Genomic DNA, 27,045 nt, shown 5'->3' on the forward strand with positions numbered 1-27,045 from the left:
GAATCAGAACTAAAACCAGAACTAAAACAAAAACCAGAGTCAGAACTAAAACCACAACCAGAACTAAAACCAGAACCAGAACTAAAACCAGAATCAGAACTAAAACCACAACCAGAACTAAAATCAGAATCAGAACTAAAACCACAACCAGAACTAAAATCAGAATCAGAACTAAAACCAGAACCAGAACTAAAACCAGAAGTAAAACCAAAACCAGAACTAAAACCAGAACTAAAATCAGAATCAGAACAAAAACCAGAACTAAAACCAGAACCAGAACTAAAACAAAAACCACAACCAGAACTAAATATCAGAATCAGAACTAAAACCAGAATCAGAACTAAAACCAAAACTAAAACTAGAACCAGAACTAAAACAAAAACAAATATCACAACTAAAACCAGATCCGGAACTAAAACCAGAACCAGAACTGAAACAAAACCAGAACCAGAGCCAGAACTAAAACCAGAGCCAGAACCAGAATTAAAACCAGAACCAGAACTTGGACCAGAATCCCGCTGCCTGCAGACATGTTGGCTACCTGTGTTTTTCGGTGCCACTAGCCGGCTGGAGGACGCGTTGGTCTGTCGGTGCCACTAGCCGGCTGGAGGACGCGTTGGTCTGTCGGTGCCACTAGCCGTCTGGAGGACGCGTTGGTCTGTCGGTGCCACTAGCCGGCTGGAGGACGCGTTGGTCTGTCGGTGCCACTAGCCGGCTGGAGGACGCGTTGGTCTGTCGGTGCCACTAGCCGGCTGGAGGACGCGTTGGTCTGTCGGTGCCACTAGCCGGCTGGAGGACGCGTTGGTCTGTCGGTGCCACTAGCCGGCTGGAGGACGCGTTGGTCTGTCGGTGCCACTAGCCGGCTGGAGGACGCGTTGGTCTGTCGGTGCCACTAGCCGGCTGGAGGACGCGTTGGTCTGTCGGTGCCACTAGTGCCCTGTGACAACATTGTTGTGAAGTGGTGCTATACAAATAAAGTTGAATTGAATTGAATTGTTTTACTGAAAAGGTTGCTACCATCAGGAATCACTTCTCTGAGCCTGACCAGCTCAGTCCACCACATCCAGCTAGTGGTGCCTCACTTTGCTCTTTCTGCCCTCTGAATGAGGACCAAGTCTCTAAACTTCTAGTCAACTCTAAAGCCACTAGCTGTCCTCTGGATCCGGTCCCTACCGACATCCTGCAGAGCATTTTACCTCCAATCAATCTGCAGTGACCCATATTATCATCTCCTCTCTGGAATCCGCTGTCTTTCCCTCTGTCTTCCAGCAAGCTCGGGTCACCCCGCTGCTGAAGAAACCCACACTCAACCCAGTCCAGGTTGGAAACTACCGGCTGGTCCCACTGGTGCCGTTCATGTTCACACTACTGGAGCGGGTCGTCTTCACTCTCCCAGTTCCTCCATGATAGAAACCAGTTAGATCCACATCAGTCTGGAACTGGTCTCCTGTCTGCTACTGGTTCCCTACAACCAGATCCACTGGTCAGTCCTCAGTCCTGATCCCGCTGGACCAGATCCACTGGTCAGTCCTCAGTCCTGATCCCGCTGGACCAGATCCACTGGTCAGTCCTCAGTCCTGATCCCGCTGGACCAGATCCACTGGTCAGTCCTCAGTCCTGATCCCGCTGGACCAGATCCACAGGTCAGTCCTCAGTCCTGATCCCGCTGGACCAGATCCACTGGTCAGTCCTCAGTCCTGATCCCGCTGGACCAGATCCACTGGTCAGTCCTCAGTCCTGATCCTGCTGGACCAGATCCACTGGTCAGTCCTCAGTCCTGATCCTGCTGGACCAGATCCATTGGTCAGTCCTCTGTCCTGATCCGCTGGACCAGATCCATTGGTCAGTCCTGATCCTGCTGGACCAGATCCATTGGTCAGTCCTCAGTCCTGATCCGCTGGACCAGATCCATTGGTCAGTCCTGATCCTGCTGGACCAGATCCATTGGTCAGTCCTGATCCTGCTGGACCAGATCCATTGGTCAGTCCTCTGTCCTGATCCGCTGGACCAGATCCATTGGTCAGTCCTGATCCTGCTGGACCAGATCCATTGGTCAGTCCTCAGTCCTGATCCGCTGGACCAGATCCATTGGTCAGTCCTGATCCTGCTGGACCAGATCCATTGGTCAGTCCTGATCCTGCTGGACCAGATCCACTGGTCAGTCCTCAGTCCTGGTCCTGCTGGACCAGATCTATCGGTCAGTCCTGGTCCTGCTGGACCCGTCTGCTGGTTCTGACCCAGCCAACCATCAGATTCTCCTCTCCACTCTCTGAGCTCGGCATCTCTGGATCTGTCCTCTCGTGGTCCACGTCCTACCTCTCAGGAAGATCCTTCAGAGTATCCTGGTGAGGATAAATGTCCAGATCACTGAGGACTGACCGGTGGATCTGGTCGTAGAGAACCAGTACCAGACAGGAGACCAGTTCCAGTGGAGTGGACCTGAAGCCAGACTGATGTGGACCTGAGCTTGTCACGCCGCTGCTAATCGCTCTTCACTAGCTTCTGGTCGCAGCACGCATCACATTTAAAGCTTCTGGTGCTAGCTGACTGGAGGACTCCTTGGTCTCAGTGATACTAGTTGGCTGGTCTCTGGGTCCTGGACTCAGGACCTCCACAGACATTGAAACCACCTGAACCATCAGGTGTTCTCATGCACGCCAACAACAACCTGAAGACTTGCAGCAGAAGTGTGTTTTCAGGCTCATCAGGAAACACCAAGATGTTTTCGGGTCGTCTCAACTTGCTGCAGCTTGTCCAACCATCATGTCTTCCTTACAGAGATTACACTCCCAGCTCTGAACTCGCTCTGCAGAGGGCGAGCGACAATGGAAACTAACCAGAGAGAGAGAGAGAAAACACACCTCCAGCATGAAAACTGATCAGCAGACATGCTGCAGGGTGTAACCACGGCAACCAGGGCTCCAGCGATAACAGAGACAGGAATGTTACGGATACCAGATGTGTTGGGACATGTCCCGGAGCATTACAGGTACACACACTCACCCAGGTACACACACTACCTGATGTACAGGTACACACACTCACCCAGGTACACACACTACCTGATGTACAGGTACACACACTCACCCAGGTACACACACTACCTGATGTACAGGTACACACACTCACCCAGGTACACACACTACCTGATGTACAGGTACACACACTCACCCAGGTACACACACTACCTGATGTACAGGTACTCACACTCACCCAGGTACACACACTACCTGATGTACAGGTACTCACACTCACCCAGGTACACACACTACCTGATGTACAGGTACACACACTCACCCAGGTACACACACTACCTGACGTACAGGTACACACACTCACCCAGGTACACACACTACCTGATGTACAGGTACTCACACTCACCCAGGTACACACACTACCTGATGTACAGGTACACACACTCACCCAGGTACACACACTACCTGATGTACAGGTACACACACTCACCCAGGTACACACACTACCTGATGTACAGGTACACACACTCACCCAGGTACACACACTACCTGATGTACAGGTACTCACACTCACCCAGGTACACACACTACCTGATGTACAGGTACTCACACTCACCCAGGTACACACACTACCTGATGTACAGGTACACACACTCACCCAGGTACACACACTACCTGACGTACAGGTACACACACTCACCCAGGTACACACACTACCTGATGTACAGGTACTCACACTCACCCAGGTACACACACTACCTGATGTACAGGTACACACACTCACCCAGGTACACACACTCACCCAGGTACACACACTCACCCAGATACACACACTCACCCAGGTACACACACTCACCCAGATACACACACTCACCCAGGTACACACACTACCTGATGTACAGGTACACACACTCACCCAGGTACACACACTACCTGATGTACAGGTACACACACTCACCCAGGTACACACACTACCTGATGTACAGGTACACACACTCACCCAGGTACACACACTACCTGATGTACAGGTACTCACACTCACCCAGGTACACACACTACCTGATGTACAGGTACTCACACTCACCCAGGTACACACACTACCTGATGTACAGGTACACACACTCACCCAGGTACACACACTACCTGACGTACAGGTACACACACTCACCCAGGTACACACACTACCTGATGTACAGGTACTCACACTCACCCAGGTACACACACTACCTGATGTACAGGTACACACACTCACCCAGGTACACACACTCACCCAGGTACACACACTCACCCAGATACACACACTCACCCAGGTACACACACTCACCCAGATACACACACTCACCCAGGTACACACACTACCTGATGTACAGGTACACACACTCACCCAGGTACACACACTACCTGATGTACAGGTACACACACTCACCCAGGTACACACACTACCTGACGTACAGGTACACACACTCACCCAGGTACACACACTACCTGATGTACAGGTACTCACACTCACCCAGGTACACACACTACCTGATGTACAGGTACACACACTCACCCAGGTACACACACTACCTGACGTACAGGTACACACACTCACCCAGGTACACACACTACCTGATGTACAGGTACTCACACTCACCCAGGTACACACACTACCTGATGTACAGGTACACACACTCACCCAGGTACACACACTGCCTGACGTACAGGTACACACACTCACCCAGGTACACACACTACCTGATGTACAGGTACACACACTCACCCAGGTACACACACTCACCCAGGTACACACACTCACCCAGATACACACACTCACCCAGGTACACACACTACCTGATGTACAGGTACACACACTCACCCAGGTACACACACTACCTGATGTACAGGTACACACACTCACCCAGGTACACACACTACCTGATGTACAGGTACACACACTCACCCAGGTACACACACTCACCCAGGTACACACACTACCTGATGTACAGGTACACACACTACCTGATGTACAGGTACACACACTCACCCAGGTACACACACTACCTGATGTACAGGTACACACACTCACCCAGGTACACACACTACCTGATGTACAGGTACACACACTCACCCAGGTACACACACTACCTGATGTACAGGTACACACACTCACCCAGATACACACACTACCTGATGTACAGGTACACACACTCACCCAGGTACACACACTCACCCAGGTACACACACTACCTGATGTACAGGTACACACACTCACCCAGGTACACACACTACCTGATGTACAGGTACACACACTCACCCAGGTACACACACTCACCCAGGTACACACACTACCTGATGTACAGGTACACACACTCACCCAGGTACACACACTACCTGATAGGTACACACACTCACCCAGGTACACACACTACCTGATAGGTACACACACTACCTGATGTACAGGTACACACACTCACCCAGATACACACACTACCTGATGTACAGGTACACACACTCACCCAGGTACACACACTCACCCAGGTACACACACTACCTGATGTACAGGTACACACACTCACCCAGGTACACACACTACCTGATGTACAGGTACACACACTCACCCAGGTACACACACTACCTGATGTACAGGTACACACACTCACCCAGGTACACACACTACCTGATGTACAGGTACGGACCCGGTGGTGGACAGCAGGACCAGAAACCTGAGACTGGAGACCAGAATCCAGAGACGAGACTAGAGACCAGAACCCAGAGACCAGAGACTAGAGAACAGAAACCTGAGACTAGAGACCAGAATCCAGAGACCAAAGACCAGAATCCAGAGACAAGAGACCAGAATCCAGAGACCTGAGACTAGAGACCAGAGACCAGAAACCTGAGACCAGAGAGCAGAAACCTGAGACCAGAGACCTGAGACTAGAGACCAGAAACTTGAGACTAGAGACCAGAATCCAGAGACCAGAGACCAGAATCCAGAGACCAGAGACCGGAGACCTGAGACTAGAGACCAGAATCCAGAGACCAGAGACCAGAATCCAGAGACCAGAATCCAGAGACTAGAGACCAGAGACCAGAAACCTGACACCAGATAACAGAAACCTGAGACCAGAGACCAGAAACCAGAAACCTAAGACCAGAGACCAGAGACTAGAGACCAGAGACCAGAAACCTGACACCAGATAACAGAAACCTGAGACCAGAGACCAGAAACCTAAGACCAGAGACCAGAGACCAGAGACTAGAGACCAGAGACCAGAAACCTGACACCAGATACCAGAAACCTGAGAACAGAGACCAGAGACCAGAGACCAGAGACTAGAGACCAGAGACCAGAAACCTGAGACCAGAATCCAGAGACCAGAATCCAGAGACCAGAGACCGGAGACCTGAGACTTGAGACCAGAAACCTGAGACCAGAGACTAGAGACCAGACACCAGAGACCAGAAACCTGAGACCAGAGACTAGAGACCAGAGACCAGAAACCTGACACCAGAGACCAGAAAGGTGAGACCAGAAACCTGACACCAGAGACCAGAAACCTGACACCAGAGACCAGAAAGGTGAGAACAGAAACCTGAGACGAGAGACAAGAGACCGGAAATCTGAGACCAGACACCAGAGACCAGAAACCTGAGACCAGAGACCACAAACCTGACACCAGAGACCAGAAACCTAAGACCAGAGACCAGAGACCGGAAATCTGAGACCAGAGACCAGAGACCAGAAACCTGAGACCAGAGACCAGAGACTAGAGACCAGAGACCAGAAACCTGACACCAGATACCAGAAACCTGAGACCAGAGACCAGAAACCTGACACCAGAGACCAGAAACCTAAGACCAGAGACCAGAGACCGGAAATCTGAGACCAGAGACCAGAGACCAGAAACCTGAGACCAGAGACCAGAGACCAGAAACCTGAGACTAGAGACCAGAATCCAGAGACCAGAGACCAGAATCCAGAGACCAGAGACCAAAGGCCGGTTCTGAAGCCGTGACCCTGACACTATGCAGACCGGATTTGAGGTTTTTGCCCTGCAGAGACGCCTCTGAAGATGCTTAATGCAGATCCCAGCTGTGCAGAGCTGGAGAACACAAAGACTTCAAGGCCACTCCACTGAGACCTGTGTGTGGGTCGGGGGGGTAATGGTCCCGGCGGGACCCCTGGGCCGAGGTCAGACCACTCAGAAAGGCATCAGGGGGCCACGGGGGGATACCTTCATGCTTCTGGAAGCTGCAGATAAACAGGCGGAAGGAGAGGAGCTTTAAAGTTCAAACCACCGTAGTGCTAACGCCGGCCACCATTAGTCGTAACCATGGTAACACCTCAGCTTTTCGTCCCGTTACCTTCGAGCCAATCACCGACGTGAAAAACGGAACACAATGATTGACAGGTTTGTTATGTTCAGGACGGCTCTGCTTTGTGATGGAAGCAGCTTTTATTCATCCATGATGCTAAAGAAGAAGACTGGGCACATCTCATCTACCAGACAGACAGAATGGGCGACGAACGTCGTGCTGGACCCGCATGGCTCCATGTCGCCTGATGTGGACATCATGTGTTCCTGACCACGTCAACGGGATTCATTCTGATCGCACGGCGGAAACGTCACAATGGCAAGAAGCCTCACAGGTTCAGAACCAGTCGGATCAGGACCCGAACTTTACAAAACCAGCCGGATCAGGACCCGAACCTTACAGAACCATCCGGATCAGGACCGGAACCTTACAGAACCAGCTGGATCAGGACCCGAACCTTACAGAACCAGCCGGATCAGGACCCGAACCTTACAGAACCAGCCGGATCAGGACCGGAACTTTACAGAACCAGCCGGATCAGGACCCGAACCTTACAGAACCATCCGGATCAGGACCCGAACCTTACAGAACCATCCGGATCAGGACCCGAACCTTACAGAACCAGCTGGATCAGGACCCGAACCTTACAGAACCAGCCGGATCAGGACCCGAACCTTACAGAACCAGCCGGATCAGGACCGGAACTTTACAGAACCAGCCGGATCAGGACCCGAACCTTACAGAACCAGCCGGATCAGGACCGGAACCTTACAGAACCAGTCGGATCAGGACCCGAACCTTACAGAACCAGCCGGATCAGGACCCGAACCTTACAGAACCATCCGGATCAGGACCCGAACCTTACAGAACCAGCTGGATCAGGACCCGAACCTTACAGAACCAGCCGGATCAGGACCCGAACCTTACAGAACCAGTCGGATCAGGACCCGAACTTTACAAAACCAGCCGGATCAGGACCCGAACCTTACAGAACCATCCGGATCAGGACCGGAACCTTACAGAACCAGCTGGATCAGGACCGGAACCTTACAGAACCAGTCGGATCAGGACCCGAACCTTACAGAACCAGCCGGATCAGGACCGGAACTTTACAGAACCAGCCGGATCAGGACCGGAACCTTACAGAACCAGCCGGATCAGGACCGGAACCTTACAGAACCAGTCGGATCAGGACCCGAACCTTACAGAACCAGCCGGATCAGGACCGGAACTTTACAGAACCAGCCGGATCAGGACCGGAACTTTACAGAACCAGCCGGATCAGGACCGGAACCTTACAGAACCAGCCGGATCAGGACCCGAACTTTACAGAACGAGCCGGATCAGGACCGGAACTTTACAGAACCATCCGGATCAGGACCCGAACCTTACAGAACCAGCCGGATCAGGACCCGAACCTTACAGAACCAGCCGGATCAGGACCGGAACTTTACAGAACCAGCCGGATCAGGACCCGAACCTTACAGAACCAGCCGGATCAGGACCCGAACCTTACAGAACCATCCGGATCAGGACCGGAACTTTACAGAACCAGCCGGATCAGGACCCGAACCTTACAGAACCAGCCGGATCAGGACCGGAACTTTACAGAACCAGCCGGATCAGGACCGGAACCTTACAGAACCATCCGGATCAGGACCCGAACCTTACAGAACCATCCGGATCAGGACCCGAACCTTACAGAACCAGCCGGATCAGGACCGGAACTTTACAGAACCAGCCGGATCAGGACCGGAACTTTACAGAACCAGCCGGATCAGGACCCGAACCTTACAGAACCAGCCGGATCAGGACCGGAACCTTACAGAACCAGCCGGATCAGGACCCGAACCTTACAGAACCAGCCGGATCAGGACCGGAACTTTACAGAACCAGCCGGATCAGGACCCGAACCTTACAGAACCATCCGGATCAGGACCGGAACCTTACAGAACCAGCCGGATCAGGACCGGAACTTTACAGAACCAGCCGGATCAGGACCCGAACCTTACAGAACCATCCGGATCAGGACCGGAACCTTACAGAACCAGCCGGATCAGGACCGGAACTTTACAGAACCAGCCGGATCAGGACCCGAACCTTACAGAACCAGCCGGATCAGGACCGGAACTTTACAGAACCAGCCGGAACAGGACCCGAACCTTACAGAACCATCCGGATCAGGACCGGAACCTTACAGAACCAGCCGGATCAGGACCGGAACCTTACAGAAACTAAGACGTAAACATGTAAAGCAACACATGTAGAAGGACACGTTTAAACGTGAAGACGTGACTAAACACACATGTAAAGAGACAAACGTGTCAAACTCCAGACGGAAAAGTGGAAACAGAAACACGTAGGAGATTCAGCAGGTGGGGGGGGGGGGGGGGGGGGGGGGTTACAGCCTTACATTCAGACGGGGGAGGGGGGAACGGGGATCCTGTTTTAGAACCTGGGGGGGGTGGGACGGGGGGACGGGGATCCTGTTTTAGAACCTGGGGGGGGTGGGACGGGGGGACGGGGATCCTGTTTTAGAACCTGGGGGGGGGGTTCATGTTTCAGGAGGAAGACTATGTGATGAAGAGTCTCAGAGTCTGTCAGCGTGTTAAACATGATCCAGACCAACATGTCTGCAGCAGACAGCTGGACGTAGAGATAGCAAAGATCCTGGTCCTGGTCCTGTTACTGGTCCTGGTCCTGTTACTCGTCCTGTTACTGGTCCTGGTCCTGTTACTGGTCCTGGTCCTGTTACTCGTCCTGTTACTGGTCCTGGTCCTGTTACTCGTCCTGTTACTGGTCCTGGTCCTGTTACTCGTCCTGTTACTGGTCCTGGTCCTGTTACTCGTCCTGTTACTGGTCCTGGTCCTGTTACTGGTCCTGGTCCTGTTACTGGTCCTGGTCCTGTTACTCGTCCTGTTACTGGTCCTAGTCCTGTTACTGGTCCTGTTACTGGTCCTGGTCCTGTTACTGGTCCTGGTCCTGTTACTCGTCCTGTTACTGGTCCTGGTCCTGTTACTGGTCCTGGTCCTGTTACTCGTCCTGTTACTGGTCCTGGTCCTGTTACTCGTCCTGTTACTGGTCCTGGTCCTGTTACTCGTCCTGTTACTAGTCCTGTTACTGGTCCTGGTCCTGTTACTCGTCCTGTTACTGGTCCTGGTCCTGTTACTGGTCCTGGTCCTGTTACTGGTCCTGGTCCTGTTACTCGTCCTGGTCCTGTTACTAGTCCTGTTACTGGTCCTGGTCCTGTTACTCGTCCTGTTACTGGTCCTGGTCCTGTTACTAGTCCTGTTACTGGTCCTGTTACTGGTCCTGGTCCTGTTACTGGTCCTGTTACTGGTCCTGGTCCTGTTACTGGTCCTGTTACTGGTCCTGGTCCTGTTACTCGTCCTGGTCCTGTTACTGGTCCTGGTCCTGTTACTCGTCCTGTTACTGGTCCTGGTCCTGTTACTCGTCCTGGTCCTGTTACTAGTCCTGTTACTGGTCCTGGTCCTGTTACTCGTCCTGGTCCTGTTACTAGTCCTGTTACTGGTCCTGGTCCTGTTACTAGTCCTGTTACTGGTCCTGGTCCTGTTACTGGTCCTGGTCCTGTTACTGGTCCTGGTCCTGTTACTCGTCCTGGTCCTGTTACTGGTCCTGGTCCTGTTACTAGTCCTGTTACTGGTCCTGGTCCTGTTACTAGTCCTGTTACTGGTCCTGGTCCTGTTACTCGTCCTGGTCCTGTTACTGGTCCTGTTACTTGTCCTGTTACTGGTCCTGTTACTGGTCCTGGTCCTGTTACTTGTCCTGTTACTCGTCCTGGTCCTGTTACTAGTCCTGTTACTGGTCCTGTTACTGGTCCTGTTACTGGTCCTGGTCCTGTTACTCATCCTGGTCCTGTTACTGGTCCTGGTCCTGTTACTAGTCCTGTTACTCGTCCTGGTCCTGTTACTAGTCCTGTTACTGGTCCTGTTACTGGTCCTGGTTCTGTTACTGGTCCTGTTACTGGTCCTGGTCCTGTTACTAGTCCTGTTACTGGTCCTGGTCCTGTTACTGGTCCTGGTCCTGGTCCTGGTCCTGTTACTGGTCCTGGTCCTGATGCAGGTCCTGGTCCAGGTACCGGTCCTGATGCAGGTACTGGTCCTGATGCAGGTCCTGGTACCGAGTCCTAGTCCAGGTGCCGGTCCTGATGCAGGTCCTGGTCCCGGCACCGGTTCTGATGCAGGTCCTGGTCCCGGCACCGGTTCTGATGCAGGTCCTGGTCCAGGTACTGGTCCTGATGCAGGTCCTGGTACCGAGTCCTAGTCCAGGTGCCGGTCCTGATGCAGGTCCTGGTCCAGGTACCGGTCCTGGTACCAAGGTCAGGTAACCTTGTCTGTTACACATCTGCAAACATCCTGAAAACAAAGCTGGACTCTGATGTAAACAACAACAAAAACAACAAAGTTCGATGGCTACAGGGACATCAGCCGGTTCTGATCCAGTTTCCCGGGTCACAGGAAATTCTGGATCTACATGCCAACATGGAGACACCCAGAAGCTTCTGGTCCAGAACCCGACCAGGACCTCATCGTCGTCCGGCTGAGGGCAACCTGCCAGAGTCCATGTCTCCGTGGACATGGATCCCATGAACAGGTTTAAAACACGCGGTGTGTGTTTGTGCGTGTGTGTGCGTGTGTTCAGTCACCAGGTCGGTTCTGACCCACCTGCAGTTCCGGTTTAACTCTGAAGGAAAAACCTGATTTCACCTGGATGGAAACCCGACACCCTGCTTCCCCCAGTAACCAACCTGACTGCACACACACACGCACGCACACACACGCACACACACACACACACACACACACACACACACACACACACACACACACACACACACAGACACGTTAGGAGTTACCATCATGCGTGTGCGTCTCACCATGCTGTTTCCACGTGTCAGAAGTTTAATAATCCAGTTTTATAATCCATCTTCTCTCTCTCTGTGCTGAGTGAGTGTCTCTCGTCCGCTCAGATCTGACTCAATCACACTGAGCAGCGCACAGATTTAACCCCGCCCACCATAGCCCCGCCCACACTCAGTTCCGCCCACATTCAGAGCCCCGCCTACCAGCAGCCACTCTTTGGTCCGATTCCCTCCTCATCCTCAGCATCGCCTCTCTGCTGCACTCTGCTGGCAGTCTGACCTTCATCTCTCCAGGATTCCTGGGTTTTTTACACCGACAACATTCCAAAACGTTTGCTACTTTTCCAGGTCCAGACCAAGCGGCAACCTCCAGCGGTTAAAAGTAAAGCCGATGCATAAAACTGCAGTTCCCCCTTTATCCACTAGGGGCTGCAAAACACAGCAAATCCCCATAGACTCCCATGTTAAAAAGACCAACTTCATAGCAGAAATAAACACGTTTACAGCAGGAATAAACATGTTTACAGCAGAAATAAACATGTTTACAGCAGGAATAAACACGTTCACAGCAGGAATAAACATGTTTACAGCAGGAATACACATGTTTACAGCAGAAATAAACATGTTTACAGCAGGAATACACATGTTTACAGCAGAAATAAACATGTTTACAAGAGGAATAAACATGTTTACAGCAGGAATACACATGTTTACAGCAGAAATAAACATGTTTACAAGAGGAATAAACATGTTTACAGCAGAAATAAACATGTTTACAGCAGGAATAAACATGTTTACTGCAGAAATAAACATGTTTACAAGAGGAATAAACATGTTTACAGCAGAAATAAACATGTTTACAGCAGGAATAAACATGTTTACAATAGGAATAAACATGTTTACAGCAGAAATAAACATGTTTACAGCCTGGTACAAAAATCCATGTTAGGTTTAATAGGTCAGGTTTACCTTCATGACAGCTGTGGGGGGAGTGAATTTTTTTTAAGTCGTCCGTTTAAAAGTAATTTAATCTCGAAGTTCGGCATATTTAGGGGCGTGTCCTTTTGATTGACAGGTACCCGATCTCCTGCTTCAAGTCAGAAGAACGTAGAACAACCGCGGTTTTTAGTCGGTTAACAACGTGACTTAGCTTTAGCCCGCTTACTGGTTAGCTCCTGTTATCTCCGGGTTAGCTCAGTTAGCTCTTAGCTATAGAAAGCTCGGAGTTCGCTCAATGTCAATCATCAGCCATGACGCTCACAGCCCCCCTCTCAGCTCCACCTCTTTGCCCATATTTCTATTTTCCAGGCGAGACGATACGCATGATGCTGCCAAGATAGTGATGGTAGGAACCGCCCACCGAGCTTCAGTTCAGCTCTTCAGAAACCTACGGGTGACGTCACGGAGGCTCCGCCTATCTCTTTATACAGTCTATGGTCCAGACAGAGAATTCCAGCTCCAAACCTTCAGGAACAGAAATGAGCTTTCCGTTTCTTCACATTTCACTATTTCGTTGATAAAAAAAATTGTCAGAAATCCAACAGACATGGAAAAGAACTTCCTGGAATCTCATCTTTTAGCCAGATTATCCTGATAAAAAATCTCAAAGAGCCTCAGAATTCCAGCATTTTCCCAGAACATTCCACATTTTTTCCATTCTATCAGTGAAAAATGTGAAATCTCATCCTTTGATGAGATTTCAACCCTTTGGAATCTCCTGACAGAAGAGCCTCAGAATTCCAGCACATTCATGGAAACTTTTCATCACAAACGACATTCCGCTACGTTTTCCGGTTGCAGACATGACTGGAATCACATGACTGTTCCAGGATCGCTCTGAGCAGAATCCACATTAGGATCATTTGATTATGAAGATCCCAGAACACGGAGCCACATGGATCACGAGGCCATCCACACTGAATCCGTTATATTTAGATTACTGACGTGCAGTCGGAGCTCCGCCTGACGGGATATTTTGGTTGCGGAAGCTAATCTGGGACATGAACTTGATTCTGGGAACGTTGTTCCTTTGTCACTCTGATCACATGACAAACTGGCTGCTGCTGCTCGAGATGCTCCGTGGCGGAAATGTCATTAGCAAACTAATCAGATGGAATTGTGATGCTCCAACATTTTTCCAGCTCTGGTTTGGAGTGATTTCACCATCATGACGTCCGACACGCAAACACAATGTCATCCTCTGATTACGTTGATCAGTCTGATGAAGATCATTTCTGCTCCATTATCAATTATCCCAACATTCCCAGCAAAACTGAGAGGAACGGCTGCCTTCGTATCGGAGGCGGCAACACGTTCCAGGTGAACGCTGTCACGTGTTCATTCCAACATGTTAGGTTAACGGGAGGCTTGCTCCCGGGCTGCTGGGTCGTCCCATCCTCGCACTCGCCAAAACACCACGATGATCTCTGAATGGACTGGAAACCAGTGTGTGATGGCGGGGCAGAGACCAGTCATGTGACACTGAAGTGGTCTGACATACTGGGACTGAACTGGGACTGAACTGGGACAGGGTGACCAGCAGCACCAGTCTGGGCATTGTGCCGGTATTCAGGAGCTGCAGAGGAAAACTTGGTTGAGGGGCCCGGAGAGGGGAATGAACTGGCAACGTCTCAACGAGCCAAAGACGGGGTTAATGGGAGCACTGGGATGCAGATGGGAGAAGATGGGATGCAGAACAGGGTTCAGTTCTGTTCCAGTCTAGACCCGCTTTAGCTCTTTCTGCAGATCAGACATCATGGTGAGACTGGCTGAGACAACGACAGACGTAACCACGGCAACATGAATGGCTGTGCTCTCATAGGCAGAGAGGACAGACTCCCAGGAAGTGATCCACATTTAACAACCAATAAAAACGTCGTAAACAACAAGATTTATGTTGAAATCTGTAATTCTCCTTTATGTCAGATAAAAATGTAAACAAACCAGTAACATAACTGGTTTAACTGAGAGCAGGTTGGAAATATGACCTGGTATAAAAGGAACATTTTAGAGTCTCTCAAATGGAGAGGAGCGAGTTTCACCTGCACCGCACAAAATCTATACATCTTTATTCACGCTAACAGCTGACAACGAAGCTAACCACCACCCTGGAACTAGTTTTTATTCACAGTAACGGCTGATAACTAAGCTAACCACCTTCCTGGAACTAGTTTTTATCCAAGCTAATGGCTAATAACGAAGCTAACCATTACCCTGGAACTAGTATTTATTCACACTTATGGCTGATAACTAAGCTAACCACCTTCCTGGAACTAGTTCTTATTCATCCTAATGGCTGATAACGAAGCTAACCACTACCCTGGAACTAGTTTTTATTCACGCTAACGGCTGAAAACTAAGCTAACCACCACCCTGGAACTAGTTTTTATTCAGGCTAATGGCTGATAACAAAGCTAACCATCACCCTGGAAGTAGTATTTATTCAAGTTAACGACTGATAACAAAATTAACCACCACCCTGGAATTAGTGATTATTTACATTAATGGCTGTTAACGAAGATAACCACCACCCTGGAACTAGTTTTTATTCATGCTAATGGCTGATAATGAAGTTAACAACCACCCTGGAACTAGTTTTTATTCATGCTAATGGCTGACAACTAAGCTAACAACCTTCCTGGAATTCGTTTTTATTCACGGTAATGGCTGATAGCGAAGTTAACCACCTTCCTGGAACTAGTTTTTATTCACGCGAACGACTGATAATAAAGCTAACCACCACCCTGGAATTAGATTTTAATTACGCTAACGGCTGATAATTACAGATGTGTTGCTACATCAGATGATTGAACATGTCAGTTTACTTATGTCATATATTCTTCTTTTGGGAATAAAAGACTTGATGACATGTTGAAAACGTGTTTAACACACACATCATGCAATTATTAGGGCGTTCTGGCATTTTGGGGTTTTCGGTCAGATTAGGTACATGTGGATGCCATGATATGGTTACCATGACAACACACTGTTCTCAACAAGAACTAACCAGGACATCAGATTAGCTGTTTTTTCAAACACCAATGATGTGACGTTGGGGAAAAATGGAATTATTGAGTAAACGTATGGCGTAATGAGACCCATGAGATGTGGTCAGATGCAAACTCTAATGTTTTAATTTGCTCCAGAATTACATAAATTAAATAAGTATGAACGACCCCCCACCCCCTGTCTCTTGGGGGTGGGGGGTCTGATCTGGACCTGCCGCTGCGGCGGTCGGCAGGTACATGCTCTGGTGCCTGGTTGCGACCCTGGGACTTGGGGAGTGGGTGTGGGTAGGGAAGTGTGATGATGCGTGTGTGGGGGGGAGTGGCGGTGGTGCATGTATACAGGTGTACGTGGGTGTGTGTGTGTGTGGGGGGGGGGGGTGTTGCGGTGTCTGTTTGGGGGGGGTTGTGCCGTGTGTGTGGGGTGATGCGTGTATGTGGGGAGTGGCGGTGCTGCATGTATACGGGTGTGTGTGTGTGGGGGGGGGCGTGTTGTCTGTGTGTGGGGAGGGCGGGGGGGGGGGGGGGGGGGCGTGGGTGGTGCATGTGTGTGGTGGGTTGGTGGATAAGTGTAGATGTGATGGATGGGGGTGGGGGAGATTTGGATGTGACGGGGGGGTCAGGAGGATGGTTTTGAGGGTGGGCTGAATGTGTGGCTGGGCGGACCTGTATGTGTCGGGAAGTGTGTGTGTGTGTGTGGGTGTAGGTGTGTGTGCTGAGACAGTGGCGGATGTGCGTGAACGTGCCGATGTGTGGACAAGGGGGGACTTCATGTCCCCAGGTGGGGGTGTCCTCTGTGAGTGAGGGGGCGGTGGACCTTCTGCCGCCCCTCCTCTTCTTTGTCCTCATGCCCCCCTTCTGCATGTGGTGAGTTGGTCCCTCTTGGGTCGGTGATGACTCTCTGGTTAGATTCGCCGAAGGCTCTGGTTACGGGTTAAAGCTCACTTTCCTCCAGACTTAAATCCCTCGACCCCTCTTCCTCCCCGCCCCCCACCACACACAGGCAGGGTATTGGGAGGTGTGCACGTGGCGCTGGGTGGTGAGAAAGGCCATCAAGGTGGTCTTGATCGCTGCACCCAGCCTCGGCCCACCTCCCAGTTTTCATTACACTTAGACATCAAAACACCAAAACACTGACAACTCACATGATTAGTGGGGGGGGGGGGCGTGCGGTGTATGGTGGGCGGGGCTGCTTAGGTGGTCCCTCTCCCAACACCGCGTGGCACTTCCCTCAGTTTTAATTGCAACTAATACACACTTCACAATCAGTCATAATGGGGGGGGGGGGAGGCAGGGGCGATAGGGTCCTCTCATGCCCCTATTCTCGGGGCTTTACTGGGGGGGGGGGGGAGAGTGCCATCCATTAGACCTGAGTCTAGGCTGGCCTGGCTGTAGGGGGGTTGTCGCCGGCCCTGGGGGGGTGCTGGGTCAGCTGCATCTGTGGAGTGGTGGGCGGTAATTATGGGGGCCCTGATCGGGGCCATCCTGTCCTCTGCCCCCTCTGGGACATTTCACATGGGACATGATGGAAGGGTGAGGTGAGGATGTGTGGGAGTGGGTGTATGGGGTTACAGATGGATGGTGGGATGGCTGGGGGGGGGATTAGGGTTGGGGATATAGGTGGGTAGGGGGGTGAGGGGATAGGGATGTGTGCGGATGAGTAGATGTGTGTGGAGGGGTATGTTGGTGGGTGGGTTGTATGTAATGGGGTGTGCCTGTGTTGGAGGAGTGAGGGTGTGTGTGTGTGTGTGGGGGGGGGGGGGGGGGGGTATATGCGGAATGGGATGTGTGAGTGAGGGTGAAGTTTGAAGGGGGGGCTGTGGGTGGTGGAGGGGTGTTTGGTGGGGCATGTGCGGTTGGGTGGAAGTAGAGGGATGGGGTGGCGGGGTGTGAGCGTGTGTGGGGGCGGGGGGGGGTGGAGGGGTGGGTTGGGGTTTGTGTGACTTGGTATGGGTGAGTGAGTAGAGGTGGGGTGGGGGTGTGTATGTGATGGGAGATGTGTGTGGATTGCGGAGGGGTGTGTGGATGGGGGCTGAGAGGGGAGTGCGTGTTGGGGGAGGGAGGGTATGCATGTTTATGTGTGTGTGGTTTGGTGGTGGGGGGGTGGTGTCCTGTACCCGGGGAGCGCAGCTGGTGCACTGGGGTGCCGCTAGGTGGCGGTCTGGGGATCCTGGTCCTCCGTCGGTGTGGGCTGTACCCTCTGCCTGTGGGGGCGGGGGGCTGCTCTCGGGCTCTTGGGGCCCTGGGGCCCGCGCTCTGTCTGCCCTGGGAGGCCGGTGCCCGGCGGGATCGGCCCTTGCCGGCCTGGACCTGCTGGGGCCTGTTCCCCCTGACTGCGGGGGACTCTGGTTGGGCACCTCCTTCGCCACCTCCTGGGCAGATGCATGGCTGGCTCCGGAGTGGGGGGGTTGGGGTCTGTGCCTGGGGGTGACTGTCGGTTACCCGGGTCTCTGGGTTCTCCTGGCCTTCCTCTAGCTGTAGGCGGGCGGGGTCACATTGGCATGATCACTCTTCTCTGAACACGTTCCACTCTAAATGTTCTGCATGAATGTTCTGCATGTGTCACAGTCACTGAGTCATCCAGCAAGTTTATTCACTAACAGCAGGTAGCTCTCTTTCTGTCTTTCTGATTTAACTTGCTAGTTTCTGGTCCTCATGATTGTCAGTGGTTTTGTTCTCCACAGGGACCATGAATCTAGAGTTGGCTTGTGTGGGTGGGTATGTGTGTGTACATATGTATGTATGTATATATATATATATATATATATATATATATATATATATATATATATATATATATATATATATATATATATATATGTGTGTGTGTGTGTGTATATGTATGTATGTATGTTTGTATGTATGTATATATGTATATATATAATGTATGTGCGAGTGTATATACATGTATATGTAGGTGGGTATGTATGTGCATATACATGTATGCACTGATCTCTTTCTTTTGTTTTTTATGTTCTCTTTTCTGTTCTCTTTCTGCCCCTTTCCTGTCCTTTCCGGTCAGGTCCAGCAGCATAAACTCTGTAATACCAGCTATTATCCAAAGCAAATAGAAAAATAGAATAAGAATCAAGAAATACAAGGGGATCATTACATCTATAAAAGTTCCCCTTGGCAAAATAAATTTGCTCAGCAGAACATTAGTCTGCTGCTTAAATGCTGGACAAGACAAAAAAAAAAAAAAAAGTATGAACAAATAAATGACAAGAAATAACCTTGAATTATCTATTTATCTCATTCATCAATCATAACAAAATATAAAAGCAAAGCAGCATTTTGGGCTTTTCCTCCTGATCCAATCACGGTCCGTATCTGGAGTTGTGGAACAGAACTGCCTCAGGTTTCAACTCGGACCAGTCACATGACATCTAATTCTCCACCTTCCTGTCCCCCACAGACATCTGTGTGGGGTCTGGAGGAACCCACATCCACCTCTGTGGACGTGGGCTTGATGCTTCACACTTCTGTAACACATTCAACACCTTGGTTCCGTCCGGTCCTGCAACTGACCTCTGACCCCGGGAGGAAAAACTGGATCTTTGCTGGCATGAGAACCATAAACACTCCTGTTCAGTCCGACACGCCCACATTTAGCCATAAATGGTCGATGCAAAGCAGCTCATGAATAGTAATGTGAATGTAAATGAGCAGCTCGGCGTTATTTCATGTTTACGACGACAAACACGGAGAAAAGATCAAAGAAACGCAGTTTCACCGAGGCCACGACCATGTGTCGCTGACTGAGGTGGAGAGTCGATCAATATTTACTCTGATAAACGCAGTAGAGGCAACACATAACAGGAAGTGATGTAACCGGCCTGCGTCTGGAGAAAGATGACGACACTACTGAGCGTGTGCGGTGACAAGCAGTACAAGTGTGTCTCCTCTGGGCTCTGAGAGTTTCCCCTGAAGGTTACAGCGGATGAGCTTCAGTACATCGCTAGAATTTCTTCTTCATTGATTTCCTGAGAAGCAGCATCACGTAGCGCCACTAGCCTGTTCGCTAACATGGATCCAAGCCACGAGGCTAAACACGATGCTAACACGTACCGGTACGTGTTACGTAGTGTACTGGTTAACAAAGGCTGAAGTTAGAGTTGGCTTGTGTGGGTGTATATATTTATGTGTGTGGGTGGGTATGTGTGTGTACTTATGTGTATGTGTATGCGTATGTATGTATGTGTATGGATATGTATATATGTATGCATATGTGTGAGTGTATGTGTATGTATGTATATGTATGTGTATGTGTGTGTATGTGTATGTATATATGTATGGGTATGTATGTGAGTATGTATATGTGTATATATGTATATATATATATATATATATATATATATATATGTGTGTGTATGTATGTGTATATGTATGTATGTATATCTATCTTTATGTATGCATGTATGTGTACATGCGTGTGTATGCATGTGTATGTATGTGTATATGTATGTATGTATGTATATATGTATATATATAATGTATGTGCGAGTGTATATACATATATATGTAGGTGGGTATGTATGTGCATATACATGTATGCATTGATCTCTTTCTTTTGTTTTTTTTTGTTTTTTTATGTTCTCTTTCTGCCCCTTTCCTGTCCTTTCCGGTCAGGTCCAGCAGCATAAACTCTAATACAAGCTATTATCCAAAACAAATTGAAAAATAAAATAAGAATCAAGAAATACAAGGGGATCATTACATCTACAAAAGTTCCCCTTGGCAAAATAAATTTGCTCAGCAGAACACAGCATCCAGAACATCAGTCTGCTTGCTTAAATGCTGGACAAGACAAAAAAACAAACAAAAAAAAAAAAAAAACGAAGGCTGAAGTTTCTTTTAGGTTTGTATGTTTTACTCTCAGTGGGCCGTTTGAGAAGAACATGAATATTCTACTAATTCCACTCTGTTCATGTCTTTTCTTATATTTATTTATGTTTTTTTATCCTGCAAGTTGTGATGTTCGTGTACTGTTCTGACTTTGATTTATTAAAAATGTGTTTTTCGAGCAACATCCTTGGTGTGGTTATCAAGTTGGAAACGTTTGCATCATGACAACCCTCCACACTCATGAACACGTCTACCTGTCAGGACATACCTCCACACGCTCCCTGACATTCCAGACAGGTTTACTGGTGGGAGGTCATGTGCAAGACTACTGCAGAAGGTTTACAGGATGTTTCTATGGGCAGTAAACACGCTGTAAATAAGTTTAAGGCTGGATGGACCAGCGCAGCAGCAGACAGGACAGACAGAACAGACTCACCTCGCTTGGCTGCAGCTGGAAGGACGAGTAATCCAAGCTGGATCCCAGTAACCGGATGACAACGCTGCTGATCTGCAACAGACAGAGAGTCAGACAGCAGCAGCATGCAGCTCAGAGGCTCCGCCCCCTGATCTGGGTCTGCCTGGCAGCTCAGAGGCTCCGCCCCCTGATCTGGGTCTGCCTGGCAGCTCAGAGGCTCCGCCCCCTGATCTGGGTCTGCCTGGCAGCTCAGAGGCTCCGCCCCCTGATCTGGGTCTGCCTGGCAGCTCAGATGCTCCGCCCACTGATCTGGGTCTGCCTGGCAGCTCAGAGGCTCCGCCCCCCACCCTTCTGGGTCTGCCTGGCAGCTCAGAGGCTCCGCCCCCCACCCATCTGGGTCTGCCTGGCAGCTCAGAGGCTCCGCCCCCCCACCCATCCAGGTCTGACAGCTGCAGAGACCCCTGGAGCTTCTGGCGGAGCTTCACAGGACATTCTTTAGGCTTTAAATAGAACTGAAGAACCACGCACACAGTCCAGCAACCAGCATGTCTATATTTCACATGTTCTTTTCAACACGTCTGTTTAGTGAGATCTAGCAGAGCGACCCCCCCTCCCTAGAATCAGGGTTCATAACTAAACTGTTCCTTCAGGTGGATCAGGAGAGCCGGGATTTCAGTCTGGAAAAACTGAAGCAAGAAAGAACTGGGACCCTGCTGAGGAGGCATCGGCCATCTTCTATGGATAATCTGCTGGTGCCTCCCCGGCAGGGAGAGAGGACAGCCTGTCCTGGGATGCCTTCCAGACCTGGTGGAGGTGGTGGGCAACGAGAGGGTGATGGCTGACAGGTGCAGACAATGAAAAACAGACTTTACGCTGGTCGCTGTGGAACAATGTGACACTTCACCGTTTCACACCTGGAATATTCTTCCTGATGTGTGTATTCCCACTGCTCTCTGCACAGGAGTATCACTCCCACATCATGCCCAGTATCATTCCCAGTATCACTCCCACATCATGCCCAGTATCATTCCCAGTATCACTCCCACATCATTCCCAGTATCACTCCCACATCATGCCCAGTATCACTCCCACATCATTCCCAGTATCACTCCCACATCATTCCCAGTATCACTCCCACATCATGCCCAGTATCACTCCCACATCATGCCCAGTATCACTCCCACATCATTCCCAGTATCACTCCCACATCATTCCCAGTATCACTCCCACATCATTCCCAGTATCACTCCCACATCATGCCCAGTATCACTCCCACATCATTCCCAGTATCACTCCCACATCATGCCCAGTATCATTCCCAGTATCACTCCCACATCATTCCCAGTATCACTCCCACATCATTCCCAGTATCACTCCCACATCATTCCCAGTATCACTCCCACATCATTCCCAGTATCACTCCCACATCATGCCCAGTATCATTCCCAGTATCACTCCCACATCATGCCCAGTATCACTCCCACATCATGCCCAGTATCACTCCCACATCATGCCCAGTATCATTCCCAGTATCACTCCCACATCATTCCCAGTATCACTCCCACATCATTCCCAGTATCACTCCCACATCATGCCCAGTATCACTCCCACATCATTCCCAGTATCACTCCCACATCATGCCCAGTATCTTTCCCAGTATCACTCCCACATCATGCCCAGTATCACTCCCACATCATTCCCAGTATCACTCCCACATCATGCCCAGTATCACTCCCACATCATTCCCAGTATCACTCCCACATCATGCCCAGTATCTTTCCCAGTATCACTCCCACATCATTCCCAGTATCACTCCCTCATCATTCCCAGTATCACTCCCACATCATTCTCATTATCATTCACAGTATCACTCCCACATCATGCCCAGTATCATTCCCAGTATCACTCCCACATCATTCCCAGTATCACTCCCACATCATGCCCAGTATCATTCTCAGTATCACTCCCACATCATGCCCAGTATCATTCCCAGTATCACTCCCACATCATTCCCAGTATCACTCCCACATCATGCCCAGTATCATTCCCAGTATCACTCCCACATCATGCCCAGTATCACTCCCACATCATTCCCAGTATCACTCCCTCATCATTCCCAGTATCACTCCCACATCATTCCCAGTATCACTCCGAGTATCACTCCCTCATCATTCCCAGTATCACTCCCACATCATTCCCAGTATCACTCCCTCATCATTCCCAGTATCACTCCCAGTATCACTCCCACATCATTCCCAGTATCACTCCCTCATCATTCCCAGTATCATTCCCACATCATGCCCAGTATCACTCCCTCATCATTCCCAGTATCACTCCCACATCATTCCCAGTATCACTCCCTCATCATTCCCAGTATCACTCCCACATCATTCCCAGTATCACTCCCACATCATGCCCAGTATCACTCCCACATCATGCCCAGTATCATTCCCAGTATCACTCCCACATCATTCCCAGTATCACTCCCACATCATTCCCAGTATCACTCCCACATCATGCCCAGTATCACTCCCACATCATTCCCAGTATCACTCCCACATCATGCCCAGTATCTTTCCCAGTATCACTCCCACATCATGCCCAGTATCACTCCCACATCATTCCCAGTATCACTCCCACATCATGCCCAGTATCACTCCCACATCATTCCCAGTATCACTCCCACATCATGCCCAGTATCTTTCCCAGTATCACTCCCACATCATTCCCAGTATCACTCCCTCATCATTCCCAGTATCACTCCCACATCATTCTCATTATCATTCACAGTATCACTCCCACATCATGCCCAGTATCATTCCCAGTATCACTCCCACATCATTCCCAGTATCACTCCCACATCATGCCCAGTATCATTCTCAGTATCACTCCCACATCATGCCCAGTATCATTCCCAGTATCACTCCCACATCATTCCCAGTATCACTCCCACATCATGCCCAGTATCATTCCCAGTATCACTCCCACATCATGCCCAGTATCACTCCCACATCATTCCCAGTATCACTCCCTCATCATTCCCAGTATCACTCCCACATCATTCCCAGTATCACTCCCAGTATCACTCCCTCATCATTCCCAGTATCACTCCCACATCATTCCCAGTATCACTCCCTCATCATTCCCAGTATCACTCCCAGTATCACTCCCACATCATTCCCAGTATCACTCCCTCATCATGCCCAGTATCATTCCCACATCATGCCCAGTATCACTCCCTCATCATTCCCAGTATCACTCCCACATCATTCCCAGTATCACTCCCACATCATGCCCAGTATCACTCCCACATCATTCCCAGTATCACTCCCACATCATTCCCAGTATCACTCCCACATCATTCCCAGTATCACTCCCACATCATTCCCAGTATCACTCCCACATCAGTCCCAGTATCACTCCTGCATAATTCCCAGTATCACTCCCACATCATTCCCAGTATCACTCCCTCATCATGCCCAGTATCACTCCCTCATCATGCCCAGTATCATTCCCAGTATCACTCCCACATCATGCCCAGTATCATTCCCAGTATCACTCCCACATCATTCCCAGTATCACTCCCTCATCATTCCCGGTATCACTCCCACATCATGCCCAGTATCATTCCCAGTATCACTCCCTCATCATTCCCAGTATCACTCCCACATCATTCCCAGTATCACTCCCTCATCATTCCCAGTATCACTCCCAGTATCACTCCCTCATCATGCCCAGTATCACTCCCAGTATCACTCCCACATCATTCCCAGTATCACTCCCACATCATTCCCAGTATCACTCCCACATCATTCCCAGTATCACTCCCACATCACTCCCAGTATCACTCCCACATCATTCCCAGTATCACTCCCTCATCATTCCCAGTATCACTCCCAGTATCACTCCCTCATCATGCCCAGTATCACTCCCAGTATCACTCCCACATCATTCCCAGTATCACTCCCACATCATTCCCAGTATCACTCCCAGTATCACTCCCACATCATTCCCAATATCACTCCCACATCATTCCCAGTATCACTCCCACATCATTCCCACATCAGTCCCAGTATCACTCCCACATCAGTCCCAGTATCACTCCCACATCATTCCCAGTATCACTCCTGCATAATTCCCAGTATCACTCCCACATCATTCCCACATCATTCCCAGTATCACTCCCTCATCATTCCCAGTATCACTCCCACATCATTCCCAGTATCATTCCCACATCATGCCCAGTATCATTCCCAGTATCACTCCCACATCATGCCCAGTATCACTCCCACATCACTCCCAGTATCACTCCCTCATCATTCCCAGTATCACTCCCACATCAGTCCCAGTATCACTCCCTCATCATTCCCAGTATCACTCCCACATCATTCCCAGTATCACTCCCACATCATTCCCACATCATTCCCAGTATCACTCCTGCATAATTCCCAGTATCACTCCCACATCAGTCCCAGTATCACTCCCACATCAGTCCCAGTATCACTCCCACATCATTCCCAGTATTACTCCTGCATAATTCCCAGTATCACTCCCACATCATTCCCAGTATCACTCCCACATCATTCCCACATCATTCCCAGTATCACTCCCACATCATTCCCAGTATCACTCCCACATCATTCCCACATCATTCCCAGTATCACTCCTGCATCATTCCCATATCATTCCCAGTAATCCCATCAATCCCAGTATCAGTCCAGCACCAGTCTGCTGGAGGGCCAGTGGCGATCTTGACCAATCACAGCGCTCCTCTGTGTGATGACCAGCCAGTCCAGAAAACATGGAATAAAAATTTGAATGAATATTCATGGATAATATTTATTTATTCTGATGCTTCAATATTTCTGCTTATGTTTCCATTTCCAGCGATTTCTTCTTCTTTGCTCTCTGACTGCTGACCTCTTCCTGCTCCTTTCATGCGTCCCTGGAGGACGCCACAGCGGCGAGGCGGCGGTCCACGGCGGCGTCTGAACCCAGCCTGCTTTCATGTGGCGGAACCATGTGGACGGGTCGGGTCATTAAACTGGAACCGACACCTGATCCAGACGCGTTATGATTTATTCATAAATGTCCACCAATCAGACTACACACCTGGACGCTGCAGACGTGCAACATGTCCAAACTCGGACCGCTGATCAGGGTGATCAATCAGCCGATACTGATCAGCTGATCAGCAGGCTGTGAGGATCCTGGACCTGCAGATCATCGTCTCTCTGGAATGTTCACACCGTGTGGAGACCTGCTTCTGGAGAGGAAGGAAAATTCCAGCTCCGGCTGACGGGCAGCTCATCCCGCAGGAATGTCAGCAGCTTTTTCAGCTCTTACAACAATGTGCAGGCAGCCAATCAGGCGCCGGCGCCGGCCACTGAGCCGTGGATCAACGGCCTTGTTCCGGGCCGGCTCATCCAGGGTGGAGAGCGGTCGGGTGGAGCAGAGGGGTTGGGTGGAGATCGGTCGGGTGGAGCAGAGCGGTCGGGTGGAGAACGGTCGGGTGGAGCAGAGGGGTCGGGTGGAGAGTGGTCAGGTGGAGCAGAGGGGTTGGGTGGAGATCGGTCGGGTGGAGTAGAGGGGTCGGGTGGAGAGCAGTTGGGTGGAGCAGAG

General features: G+C 50.2%; 1 protein-coding gene across 3 annotated transcripts in view; it reads right to left on the reverse strand.

Annotated features, from left to right (window-relative positions):
* The window catches only part of plekhg4 (pleckstrin homology domain containing, family G (with RhoGef domain) member 4), a 124,756-nt gene extending 112,490 nt beyond the window's left edge, over nucleotides 1-12,266 (reverse strand). For all 3 annotated transcript variants that reach the window (XM_079241790.1, XM_079241791.1, XM_079241789.1), the window contains exon 1: nucleotides 12,175-12,266. In XM_079241790.1, coding sequence (XP_079097916.1) covers nucleotides 12,175-12,177 — 3 coding nt within the window. In that variant the 5' untranslated portion in view covers nucleotides 12,178-12,266. The remainder of the gene's footprint in view (nucleotides 1-12,174) is intronic.
* Nucleotides 12,267-27,045: the final 14,779 nt, after the last annotated feature.

Source organism: Telmatherina bonti, assembly GCF_933228915.1.
Source record: "Telmatherina bonti genome assembly, chromosome: 1".
In the NCBI taxonomy this organism is placed as follows: Eukaryota; Metazoa; Chordata; class Actinopteri; order Atheriniformes; family Telmatherinidae; genus Telmatherina; species Telmatherina bonti.